This window comes from Solea solea, chromosome 15, assembly GCF_958295425.1.
Source record: "Solea solea chromosome 15, fSolSol10.1, whole genome shotgun sequence".
Classification (NCBI taxonomy): domain Eukaryota; kingdom Metazoa; phylum Chordata; class Actinopteri; order Pleuronectiformes; family Soleidae; genus Solea; species Solea solea.
The window spans coordinates 14,446,932-14,460,113 of NC_081148.1; the positions used below are offsets into that span (position 1 = coordinate 14,446,932).

The following is a 13,182-nucleotide window of genomic DNA, read 5'->3' on the forward strand; positions in this document are numbered from 1 at the left end:
AAAGACCAAAGCACACTTCACATTAAGCAGAGTCTGATTCTGACTCTGATTTTGGGGAGATCAATATCAATATACTGGCCCCTATTCCTCTTCTACATAGAGTAGTTGGTCCATTTGTAGTTGGAATAATAGGCTTTTGCTCGGCTTATTGTTTCTGTTTATCTGTCCACAGACAATTTTCACATGGGCACATTTCAGCGATGATATCATCACTGAAATGTAATAGGCCAATCTGGCCATAATATAGTGTGGCTATCATTATGTACAATACAAACTGAAGCACAACAATATTGCATTTTAAAATTGTATATATTGTTCCCCAGCCGTGTTTAGTGAAACATCATTTATTTATGTGTTGTTGTGCAGATTTTTCATGATATTACGGACTTATCTGGACTCATGTTAAAGCTACTCACAAATGTGTTTGTTGGAGTAAAGCCATCATCTCTTACATTTAATATTTGTTGTTAAGTCTAAGTGGTGATGCCACATTTGGGACAGTAGGAGAAGAGGCCGAGGAACTATACAATCACAGAAAATGAGACTGAATCAACCATAGCAGGACGTCTAAGGAATGTAAATAAAAGTTATTAAAAAAAAAAAGAATCCCGGTGAAAGAGAGAAGAGGGACTATGACATCATCATTTCCCCAAAGTAACGGTTTTGTTGTTTGCATGACAATGCCAGGGAAGCATTCTGAGAAATAGCATTTCAGTGCTCCTAAAACGCTGGTTCCATGTGGATAAAAAGGCGAAACGATAAAAGACTTAAGCAGATTCACCTAAACTTGTTTTCGTGTGTACTACCCTGAGATTCTGGGCAGCTGGAGTCGCCCTACTTGTGTGCAGAAAACACACTCCCACTCTTCTTTGTCAGGAACAAGGTTTCTTTATTCCACCAGGCAGGAATGTCATTATCTCCATATTTGATGAAATGGTACCTCGGGATACTTTTTTATTCCTGTCTCTTCCCTCATTTTTTTATTTTATAACCTGACAATGCAGCACCATCTCACAGTATATAATTCTTTTATTTGTTGTTTTGATCCTGGCTTCTGAGGGAAACAGTGATTGCGGTTTCTGCTGTTGTAAGACTTGATACAGACTCAACAGAGCGTTGTCTGAATTTGTTCCCTGTGGGCCTGCTTTTTGAGATGGGGTACTTAACATCCGTTTCTCTCCTTGTATGGTGGATGATTCTAAAGACTAAACTAAGTGAAACTCAATCAGTCAATATGAGTGAAACCAGTTCTTCCCTTTTATAATTATGATACTATTTTACTAGCACACGCTCTGAAAAAAAAAAAAAAAAACACTTTAATTCCCCTCGGGAAATAGAAAAGAAGCATGTTTGTGTAATACCACACTGCTTTTGTGCTTTGGCGCTTCTCTTCCATGCTTCTTGGACAGTTAATTGCTGTGTGTTTACTTGTATTTGTTACCTCTTTTGGACCTTTTACTGACCAGGACCAGAAGTCCACCAGAAGACCAAAACCTGGTCCTATTAACGCAGAACCTCGGTAACTAAGTTTTGAATTATGGTTAGGTTAAGGTTAGGGTTAGGCATTATCTGTTATGGTTAAGGTTAGGAATAATATATGAACACTGTCCTGAATGAAGGATAGTGTAGAGTCCTTAAAAGGATAGCCGTGTAAACCTGTGTTTGCGTGCGTGTTATATTTATTTATTTATTTATATATATATGTATGTATATATATGTGTATATATGTGTGTGTGTATATATGTGTGTGTGTATGTATATATATATGTATATATGTGTATATATGTATATATATATATATGTACATGTGTGTATATATATATGTATGTATGTATGTATGTGTGTGTGTGTGTGTGTGTGTATGCCTTATGGTCATATTTGTCACTCAGTGTTGCCAGGTCACCGTGCAGATGCAAAATTACACAACGTGATCAGATTATGATCTGCCACGGTTCACTTAGGGGAGGCTGCAGATACACGGAGGGGGGATGGTCAGTTAGCGTCGCCCCTAACATGCACAGCAGAAATCCACCACAGTTGGCACCAGCAGTTGCAGTACAGCTGTCAGATATTGGGCACTCGCTCAACATCGCCCCGTAAGCACACACTGCTGCCTCAGACACCAACAAACTCTTTGCCAGTGTATTGTCTCAAGCCTGTAACCTTTAACAAACCGGTCTCGCTGAAATAGTCCATCATTGTAATCGGCGTATCAGCAGTAATAAAGTCCGTCCAGCAGTGTTTGCAGAGATGTTCTTCCTCCGTCTCTGTGAAGTGGAAGATTGATGTGGCCCAGTCATGCTGTTGGGGAATTGTTTGTTTATTCTTGTTACTGATTCTCCTCCCCTGTTGCCTCCCTCTTCCCCAGGTGACCTTTAAACCAGATCTGTCCACAGCTGAGGTTCATGATGAAAATATCAAAGGACCTCTGAAGGTAAGACCGGAAGGGTGGACGAGATTGTTGTAGTGTTCCAGTCAGAAAGACCACTGTCATAACACACTTATTGACATTATTTACTCTTAAAGGTCCAGTTTGTAAGAATGATGGCGCTTTTCCACTATACAGTTCTAGCACGACTCGGCTCGACTCGACTTGTTGCTGAACTGATACTAAAATGTGACTTTGGCAGACTGCCGGCCACCGATTGGTCAGAGCGTGCCATCTCTGTAAGCGTTATGAGTGTGATGTCCAATACAGCAGTTAAACAGTTAAAGACTCAACAATCCTGAAAACATGCGTTAATCTCCAACATTTAGCAAGGACATGTCTGTAATCTCAATATTTAACAGAGGAGTCTGGTGTTTTAGTGGCAGCACTTCTGAAAGCTGGCAATCATGAGCCGAATCACCTCCTGTTCAGGTGTATTTCAGCTCAGTGTCAGACAGAGTCTGTGCTCTGGTCATGCAGGAAGTACTGAACTAATCTTTTTAATGAACTGATTCAGTTACACTGCAAACCACTACTTTGCTCGTCACTGGTTTGTGTGTTTGTGTCGCGTATAAAACAGTGTCACAGCAGTTTCGTGCAGACATGACAAGACGTGACTTGACTGATTTCCAGGCTTATCAGGGAACTACGGTGGACTTTACACCCCAGAAAGGATGTTGTCTGTTCGACATGCTGTAGAAACATTTAGGGGGAAGATGGCGGCCTCCATAAATCAAGGCCCTTGCCTTGAGTACATACAAAGAGGCTTTATCTAAGGACACAAAAGCTAAACAAGTTTTATGTTGAAGTGTTTATACACTTAGACAAACATACTTATAAGTTGTGTATTCAGTGTCTGCCAATATATCCTCATAAATGTGACACACTGGACCTGTGAACCGAAGTTACATTTACAAGAGCGTCACTTTAGTAATCGTTTGCATCCAATTTATTTCGAATGTTGTTATTTTTGTAGCCGCAATATATTTGGCTTATTATTTACAATGAATTTATAATGATAATCAGCATACTGACAGGTCAATTAACAGCGGTGAATGTCTTCAACAGGTGGGTGCTGTTGTGGAGGTGAAGAATCAGGATGGAGTTTACCAGGAGGCCACAATCAACAAGCTGACTGACGCTAGCATATATACTGTTGGTAAGTCCATAACAAATCACCTGTCTCCCTCTTCTCTCTCGTCTTACAGCTAAAATATGTTTGTATTCAATCAAATTTCCAAAGTAATAATCAAAAAATGTAAACTGAGGATTGATGATGTTGTATTTTGTATGGATTGTAACACTTGTTGACATCAATTTGTGGCTATAACAGTAAAATGGAAATTGACCTAAGAGCAGGAATAGTGTAAAACTGCTGTACCATACCTGCTCTGATAAATCCATAAACCCTCAGATCCCAAAAACTGGTGCTGTTTGTTAAAATATACAGTAAAAATACATCCGTTCATCCATCTTCTACTGCTTTTATCCTCCACATGAGGGTTGCAGGGGGCGCACGCTGGTAATAAAAATACACATTGTTTAAAAATGTAATGGAACAGACTGAAGTGCTGTAACTGCACGTCTGTTGAGCGTATGCAGATAAAATGTTACACAGTCCAACACAGAACAGTATGATGCTGCAGCTCTGATCTGCTGCCTCTCAGCAGCTGTTTGTCTCTTAAGAGCGCCCATGGGGTTTCTCCGTGTCTTTAACACTCTCTTCATTCATCAGTGAGAAAAAACTAAATAGCAAAACAAAACAAAATCTTACCCCCCCACCCCCACCCTGCCCTGTTTTTACTAAGTATATTTTAGCATCAAATTTAGTAATTTAAGGATTTGCACACCTGGGTCTGTCGGTGTTAACCATAAGGATGGTTCTTTTATTTGTTTAATATGAATTTGAGGGTGTTTATTGTAAAAGTATTTGGGGATTTAATATCAGTCAATGCAACAGATGTTTCCCCGGTGTCTCTCTGTCTCTTGCTGAGGGTCTCTGCAGCTCGGATAAAGCCCTGAGCTCTAAGAAACCCTGTTGCTGTCGGCTGGAGGATTCATAAAGATCATGTTTTCAGCATATCATAAAACAAGCAGACATTTTGTAACTGCATGTGTTGGTGGACTCGTGGCCTACATACAGCAGCCTAATACTTTCCCCCTCGTCTCTGCAGTGTTCGACGACGGTGACGAGAAGACCCTGAGGCGTTCCTCTCTCTGCCTGAAAGGAGCGCGTCACTTTGCAGAGAGCGAGGCGAGTATTGTGCGGTCTTGCAGCTGTTCACGAAAAGCAAAGATTCTTTTATACTTTTGACAGTGCTCCAATTGAAATGCTTCATGTGAATAGTCCTGCATGGGGCATTCAGAAACTCAGCTGTGGAGTATTTTCAGGAAATGTAAATTTGTAACTGTTGAAATGAGGGCCGTCTCCTTATGGTCGACCCAACATTGGCCGAGTAGAATAATCATCAGTGAGATTTCATTGGTTGTTTAGTTGGAGTGGGGAAAAAAAACACTGGTAACTCATGGCTTTAATTTGAAAGCGTGGACACAGGAAGTGTCGTCACACTGTGTAGTTTGACAGAAGTCACTTCAGTGTTTACGGCCGATTCATCATTAAAAAACGATTTATAATTCATTGTGGTGGGGTTGTGTTACAGGTTGATTAAGTACTGTGTTGAAAATCAACAGAATATTCAGTCTACTAGCTGGCTGATCTGACGTGTGTGTCATGGGGAAAATTAATAATTCAGAAGCTCCTCATAAATTGTGTTCTTGTTAAAAGGGAGCATGATGTTCCTCTTTGATCCTCTTTGCTAAGGGTTGATTTTAAGGTTTATGTCAGTAGTGTAGAACTGTGTTAAAAATGTGACTTATAACATCCCTTTAAAGACCTGGGGCTCAAAACCTTTTTGTTTTTAATATTTACATTAAAATCCTCAACATGCCCGACGATTAGTCGATGAATGGCCTCAAATGACGAGCAATGGTCGGCCAAGGAAATCCGTAGTTGGGGGCAGCCCTGGTTAAAAATAGAGGAAAACTTTTTTATGATGCATAGTATGAATCATCTGTCTTCAAATTTAGTAACTGCCTCTGTAGCATTGAGGCTCATTATTGTTACTGTCTCTTTTTTAGACACTTGACAGACTCCCTCTCACCAACCCCGAGCACTTTGGCACACCTGTCATCGGAAAGAAGGGCAACCGCGGGCGACGATCGAACCCGATGTGAGTATTGTCCTCCGCCTCTGTACGTCCTGCGGGGCTCGTATCAAAGTTAATTTATTAAATGTCTGTAATGCTGGTGGGAAAGGATTTTCTCAGCTCCTGCAGTCATCGGGAACAGGCTCGCCCGTTTTTAATCATGCTGACTGCATTTGAGGCAAACGATATACTCTCATCTTCATCCCCTCATAAACAGGCCCCGAGGCCTGGGAGAGGACGGCCTACTCACTTCCTCTACTTCCTTAATCCTGCCTGGCTTGTGTGTATGCGCTCGCGTTTGTGTGTGAGCGCTACATGGCCCTGCTGAGTTTTACCTCTTTTTTTTTTTCTTCCTCTGTTTTGACTTGAATGTTCCAACGGGTGTTTTGTATTCTAACGTGTTGACTTCATCAAGGAATAATACGTGCTGAGGTTGTTTTTTTTTGTTGCACTGGATACAATCGTGGCTGTAGTCTATTATAACAAGGACACTCTGCTACATAATTTCATTCTCCGACACCCACTGCTAATGGCACTCAGAGAAAAGTCAATATTACTGTGAACATTGATGCAATATTGACTTGGAGCAGTCCCAGCTGCACATTAGCACCTTGGACCCGTTGTCTTCCTGCGCACTATCCGTCTTAATTGTTTAATAACGGGTACTTGTGCAGCAAGGACTGGGATTAAAAGATCTTATTATTTTCTATGTCTGTTTAAAGGGAAAGTTAAACAAGTGCATTTCCCAAATCCAAAGACACTGCAGTTATTTGATTAAGTCAGAATTTGCGAGAAAAAAAAAACACCAAACATTATGATGTAATTCTGCAGTGCTTCAGAAATTCACTAGGCCAAAAATCGTTTGTTGTTTGTTAACTCACTCCAAAAATGATATCATAATTGGATCATCATTTTTTTCTCTGTGGAAATGATTTTTCTTTTGTGGCAAAAAAAAAAGATTACTTGTTAATATTGAATTGTCTTGCGGTCTCAATTGCTGTTACTATTTTGCACAGCTCTGCTAAACACTATAACTGGCATTAATAGAGCTTTTTGAGGGTTAAGACTTCGTTTAGTTTGGTGTTAGGGTTAGGTGTTTAGTTGTGATGGCTAAGGTTAGGGTAAGGGGGCTCGGGAATGGATTATGTCTGAGTGTTCTCACAATGAAAGCTGCACAAACGCGCGTGTGTGTGTGTGTGTGTGTGTGTGTCTGTCTGTCTGTTCATTTAGTTGATGAAGTACTTTGTTTAAGATTTAGTTGTTGTTCTTGTATTATTAGTAGTTGCAGCAGCTGCCTGGCTGCTTTACTGCCTTAGAGAGTGTCTGTTAATGTGTGTGTGAGCACATAGAGCTGTTTTCAGGCCTAGTGAGGCATAAAAAGAGAGCGGAGGTTCTGTTTTCCTGCTGGTGTGGCTTGTGTGATAACTGGCTGCCTGTGGCCAGCAGACAGGCAGCATTCTCTGCCTGGGCTTCAGAGAGACTGTAAGAGCAGCGTAGAATGAGCCGACTCATCAATACACGACTGCTCCTAATGAGGGGGCTCATCAGTCGAGCAGACCTTATGTTCATTGAGCAATATAGTGATGAGTCTGTAATTTAGCTGGCGATCTGCTGTGCTATTTTGTTTGTTGGCTGGGGACTTTTTGACAGTTTGCTGCAAAACAGCTGGTAAATGAGTAGACGGTTTGTTTGCAGGTCTGTAGTCATTCTCCTTAGAAAACAATGAATGATGGATTTTGGACCTCTCATTTCATGAAAAGAAATTAAAAGATAAAATAGCATTGTTTGTGTTGTGTGATATTTTTAAACTTCTTATTGTTGGTATGCATTTGGTACATGCACAGCAGTTTTATTCATTCATTTATTCATTCACATTCTGCCTCTTTATCCTCCACATGAGTGTTGCAGGGGAGCTGGTGCAAATCCCAGCTGACATAGGGCAAAAGGCAGGGTACATCCTTGACAGGTCGCCAGTCCATCGCTGTGCCAACATCATCCATCCTTTTTCTACTGCTTATAGATATGAAATTTAATGAGTATTTCCAATTAACCTAATCCCCTAATCTGCATGTTTTTGGACTGTGGGAGGAGGCTGTGAGAGAACCCGTGCGCACACACACAGGCAGAACATGTAAACTCCACACAGGAAGGCCATCAGTCCAACCGGGATCTGAACTGTTAAAAATGAAAAAAAAACAAAAACAAATGGCAAATAGGGTCGTGTTTTGGGGGAGGAGGCAAGATGCTTCTCTTGTGTAAGAATCCAGTGCAAACTTGCCAAAGGTGGCAGAGTAATCTCAGCCACCTACTGAGTTGCCTTCAGTATTGTGGATGTTGAAAAGCCTTGTGGTCTTCACCTGCTGAGGGAGGTGTGACTGTTAGAACTTTCTCATGAAAGCCCAGTCAAAAAAAAAGTTCCATTTTCTTAACCCACCTCCATGTTGTGTGGATTTTATATGAAATGCCAGTGTCTTTACAGCTCTGTGTGGACACCAGGAGATTTGACTTTCTTCATACTCCACTGTGTGGGAGACGGAGATAAGATGACAGTACTTTTTTGAAGTGAAATGACACCAACCAATTTCCAGTGCTGTGGATCAGATTATAACCGACACCAAAGAGAGACTGATGCAGCTTTATGTGCATCCAACATGTATAAACCCGTCTACTGATTTCGTCTCATATATATTATATATATCTATATGTGTGTATATATATATATATATATATATATATAATTATTATTATTGTGATAACATGGTGACAAGTACTCATCACATAATAGTGAATGTGATGCAGTTCTGAACACAAATGGTGGTCACACCAAATATTGATTTGATTTAGATTCAGAGTGGTGGCTCACTCAATAATTATAATTTGTATAATTTGTAACAGCATTGTTATTTTACTGCATATTTTTCACACTTGGTGTATATACAGTCCATGGCTTCAAATGGTAATAGTTAATCACACTTAACTGTACATCACCTGAACTGAATTAAGCATTAAGTTCTCCTTTTTCCCCCCACACAGTCAAGAAGAAGAGTTGTCGTCATCGTCCAGTGAGGAAGAGGAGAGTGATCAGAGGCAGAATGAAGAAATGTTTGGCAAAGTGGTCTGTGTGGACGGAGTCGCCGCCGGAGAGAAAAAGAAGACCACGTGGTATCCTGCTCTGGTGAGCTCATAGTCTCCCTTCCTTCACTGCTCTCAGCTCCATCACTGTGAAGCAACAGGGAGCGCTGCTGCCGGTCGCCTGGTACACTCGCAGCATTGTGCTGTTTCACCCTAATGCCAGCTTATATAACCTCAGCACTCTGCAGGATTATGCTATTGCACTTCACCCACCAAAATGCACGACATGTTTGTGTTGTTGCTCATTTTTTTATATAAAAAAAAATAATAATAAAATAGATGTAGTAGCTGCCTGACTTGTGTTTGAAGAATTACTAGAGCCAAACAGCTTGACTCCGTTTTTTGAAGGATGAAAAACATACAGTATGTCTTGTTTTCCCCTGACGTGTGCAGCAGTGCCGCACAAACACTGATTTCTGATCCATTTCCTTCCACACAGCCTTAACTTGCAGCCACTTATTGCACATAATGAAATAGTGACAGGCAGGGTTTGTTTATGCAAGTGTTACAATTATAACTGAGAGAACAGGAGATGGTGGGGGAAAGCTGTGCCTGAACATTGTAGTCAGCAGGGCCCCGCCTCCAGCGTTTGTGGACTCATCTCCATGCTGCCTCCCTATGACCGCCCGGAGAAGTGCAGCACATAGGTAGACTGCCATTGTTTGTACTGTGACCCTGGTGGATGTCTCATCCTGTTACAAAACGTGTGCTTTAAATTGACATATGTACATTTAAATAAGCGGAATCAACATAGGCATCCAAGAGGAAAATGATATAAGTGCAAACACGCCATCACAGTGGTCACCGTCATGTAAAAGCATCCACCCAGCAAACGTGCGTGTGCCATATATGCAGTGTGTGTGTATAGATAGATGGATGGATGGATAGATGTGTATATATGTGTGTTGTGTGTGTATGTGTATGTATATATATATATATATATATATATATATATATATATATATATATATATATATATATATATATATATATATATATATATATATATATATATATATATTTATGCACCTGAGAGCGCACAAGCTGGAAAGCTGAGTCCTGCTGTAAATCAGAGTTCCATTAATGGCAGTGCTGCTTCCTCTGGGTCTCAGACCCCGGCACAGAACAACTCTAACTAATGTGATTCTCAACTGTAGTAAACAGCAGCACATGCTGTAATTGAGCATGACTCCAATCACACACAAACACCTCTCTTCATCTTTTTTATCAGTCTGTATTTTGTTCGCAGAATATTTTATTTTGTCCTACAGTGAGATTTGTTTTTGCTGAATCTACTTAAGGCACTGACTCGTCCTCTGACAAATACCCCCCCCCCCCCCCCCCGCCCTCACACTCACATACACACTCACTACTACCTCCTCTGACCTATTACCTGTCTCTTGTTTCTGTGCAACAAGGTCATCTCCCCGGACTGCCAAGAAGAAGTGACTATGAAGAAGGACAACATCTTCGTTCGCTCATTCAAGGATGGAAAATTGTGAGTCCAAATCCACCCGAAGCAGCATATTGACCATATGCAAATTAGGGCTATACTAATAGATATATTAACATTTTCATTATCAAATAACCCAAAAAAGTCTGTTTTCAGCAACTTATTTAAAAAAACACAATGCTCTGCTCTGGATACGCCTCGCAAACGCATTACCCTGGTGTTTAAGCACACTGAAAACAGAGGTTTGAAAACCCTGAACTTTTAGTTTTTAGTTTGAGAACTCCAGAGCAGTGTTTTGTGTGCACTCTATTTTAGTGTAATTAATTAATAAATTTACACTAATATTGTAACATGGTTTGACTTTATTTTTACATAAATGAACAGAAATATCAATCATTATTTTGAATGCAGCCCCAGAAGGATATTAGCTCCCCCCCCCCAAGAGTTCAGATACTGTGTGTGCCTTCGATGGTGATGCTGGGCTCTGTTGTTTTATTTGCCCTAAGGCTGTAAGTTACTGGTGAGGTAACATGGTGTAGCTTCTCTGCTGCCGGCGCACACAGCCCAGAACCACACAGTCGGATTGTTTTGTCTGCGGTAAAGGAGTCTGCACTTTACTGCGGCCTCTCTGTATGTGTGGGGAGACCCATTCTGCTGTAGCCCTCGCTGACATCATCGTGGTGTTTTCTCGCGGACGACCTTATTGCCTGTGTGAATTTCACTGATGACAGATGAGCGTTGAGCCTGCCTTCCTCTATAGATTCCCCCTGGAAAACTCATCAAATTACCCTTTATCTCCTGCTGAAGACGACGTATTCATTGCAACAGGAATACTTATCGCTTGTATTTAGGCTAATGCTCAGGTGAAGGGTGGAGTTGATGAGAGGGATGAGATAAGGAGTGATAAATCAGAGAACTGGAAGTCATAAACGTACCAAGTATTTCCTCTGGTGCCCTGTGTGTGTTTGTTTTTTTTTTTTTTTTTTATGTGCAAATTAAATCACACGGGGACAGCCTTCCTTTTTGTTTTTGTAGCAATTTGAGTTCACTGATTGTAACCAAGGGTTGGGCGCAAGAAAAAGTAATGTAAGATGTTGTAAAATCTATATCAGTGCTAATGACATTTTCAGATTTGTTTTCACTCGGTCCCTCAGCTTTCATGTGGGAGGAATAACAAAGATAAAAAAGTGATATTGCTGAATTGTGATGTGTGTGTGTGTTGTAGTTATAAGTTATCATTTGTACTATCACAGATTTTGCATTTAACAAATCGACTGTTCTCCATATCATCACTGCTCAGAGCTCACACTGTGCGGTATGATAGAAATTTTTTTTGCATCAACACCAGTGTTGGACTCTTTTCAGCACTGATGCTCCATTTCCTTTTTATTCCTACGCTGTTTCGCTGTTATTGTACTTTTTTTTTTTAATCATTTAACTCGGCCTCCTCTTGTCTGTTATTACTCATTTATTACAACCTGCTGCTCCCTGTTTGTTTGTTTTTTAAAAGAGGGGTCATTTCTTCATGCATAAGGCATGTGACCTCCCACAGAGAACAGGGGTTGGTGTGTTCACTTATCTCTGTAGAGTTTGGTATTGTTGATGTTAATGCGCCTTCAAAAACAATGGCTCTGGAAAAGATTTTTTTTAGAGAAAGGAAGGTCACAATCGGAGGGGGGGATGGTTATTCTCATGTCGTCTGGTCCGGTTACCATAGTAACATTGGAAACAGTTATGCTGCTCTATTTATTTCTTTAATAACTGTACAATATTTCTAATTTACCCATTTTTAGAACTTAAGCAGCCGACTTAATTCATCGACTCATTAATTCCTAACTTACAATTAAACTCTTAGCCTCTCTCAGTGCAGTGGGGGTGTCCACCATCCACTTAAACTAAATTATTGCAACAACACAAACATTTTGTACAGCCATGTATGGTCACCAGTGGATGAATTTAGTCATTCTGGTGATCTCTTAAGTTTTCATCTTGTGTGCTAGACATTTGAGGTCCAGAAAGTTTTGTTTTTAACAATTCATTTACAAACCTAACGACATTATCGTCAGCCTAAGATGTTTAAGTGCTAGATAGTAAATGTTAACATGCATTAATATAGATTATATGTAAAAGAAAAGAAAAAAAAATGTATCGTTTTTCAGTTTCCTCCTGAAGCCAACCAGGAAATATGAAAATATTGAATAACCACTAGGGGGAGACTCTTCTAGTTGCAAAAAGATCCATTTGAATGAAAGCATATGTGAAAATGAGCCTAATTTCCACTTGATCAATAACATCAGTGAACATTTTCCTGAGTAGTTAATTGTCACAGCACAACTCCAGTGTGAACGACAGCTGTTATCATCCAATAGGAGCCTGATTGCTAGAGATGCCTCTGCACGTCTTCATAGAGCTGCTTGCCTGTCGATATATTCGTAGTCTTATTTATCTTATACGCTGAACGACAAATCATCTTTGCACCATTGTAATGTTAACACAAGTGCACCAATGAGCTGGTGACCCTTAAATAACCATCACCTTTTAAGACATTACTATCCACAGGAAATGGCTGTTAAACAGGACCTTGTTTAGCTTTTTTTTTTTTTATTCACCCCATAGCAAATCCAGACTAGTCATTGGATCAGCTCAACTGTCTACAGATACCACAGTAAATCATTTCTGCGAGACAGACACACTCGTCTAGCCTCTAACTGCTTTCAGGTTTGGCCGGCTGCTGTAGAGTTGTTGTAAGAAAATAGTCAGTGGATCTGCTCTCACACTCTCTGTCAGTGTTTTAATCAACAGAAGTTGATTTAAGCTGCTCGACAGTCCTATGTTTGTTTCAGCAAAACAAAGTTCCGTGTAGATGGTTTGGCTACGTTTACTACTTTAAATGACAGTCCCACTGTAGAGTTGAACCTTGGTCTAGTAACATTCAGTGCTGTGTCCATGCTCTCATTCCCGTG

The 13,182-nt window shown here is 40.4% G+C and overlaps 1 protein-coding gene across 3 annotated transcripts in view; it reads left to right on the forward strand.

Moving 5' to 3' along the window:
* The window catches only part of arid4b (AT-rich interaction domain 4B), a 43,039-nt gene that overhangs the window by 16,005 nt on the left and 13,852 nt on the right, over positions 1–13,182 (forward strand). For all 3 annotated transcript variants that reach the window (XM_058652386.1, XM_058652387.1, XM_058652388.1), the window contains exons 4-9: positions 2,369–2,434; positions 3,497–3,587; positions 4,603–4,682; positions 5,567–5,658; positions 8,668–8,809; positions 10,185–10,264. In XM_058652386.1, coding sequence (XP_058508369.1) covers positions 2,369–2,434; positions 3,497–3,587; positions 4,603–4,682; positions 5,567–5,658; positions 8,668–8,809; positions 10,185–10,264 — 551 coding nt within the window. The remainder of the gene's footprint in view (positions 1–2,368; positions 2,435–3,496; positions 3,588–4,602; positions 4,683–5,566; positions 5,659–8,667; positions 8,810–10,184; positions 10,265–13,182) is intronic.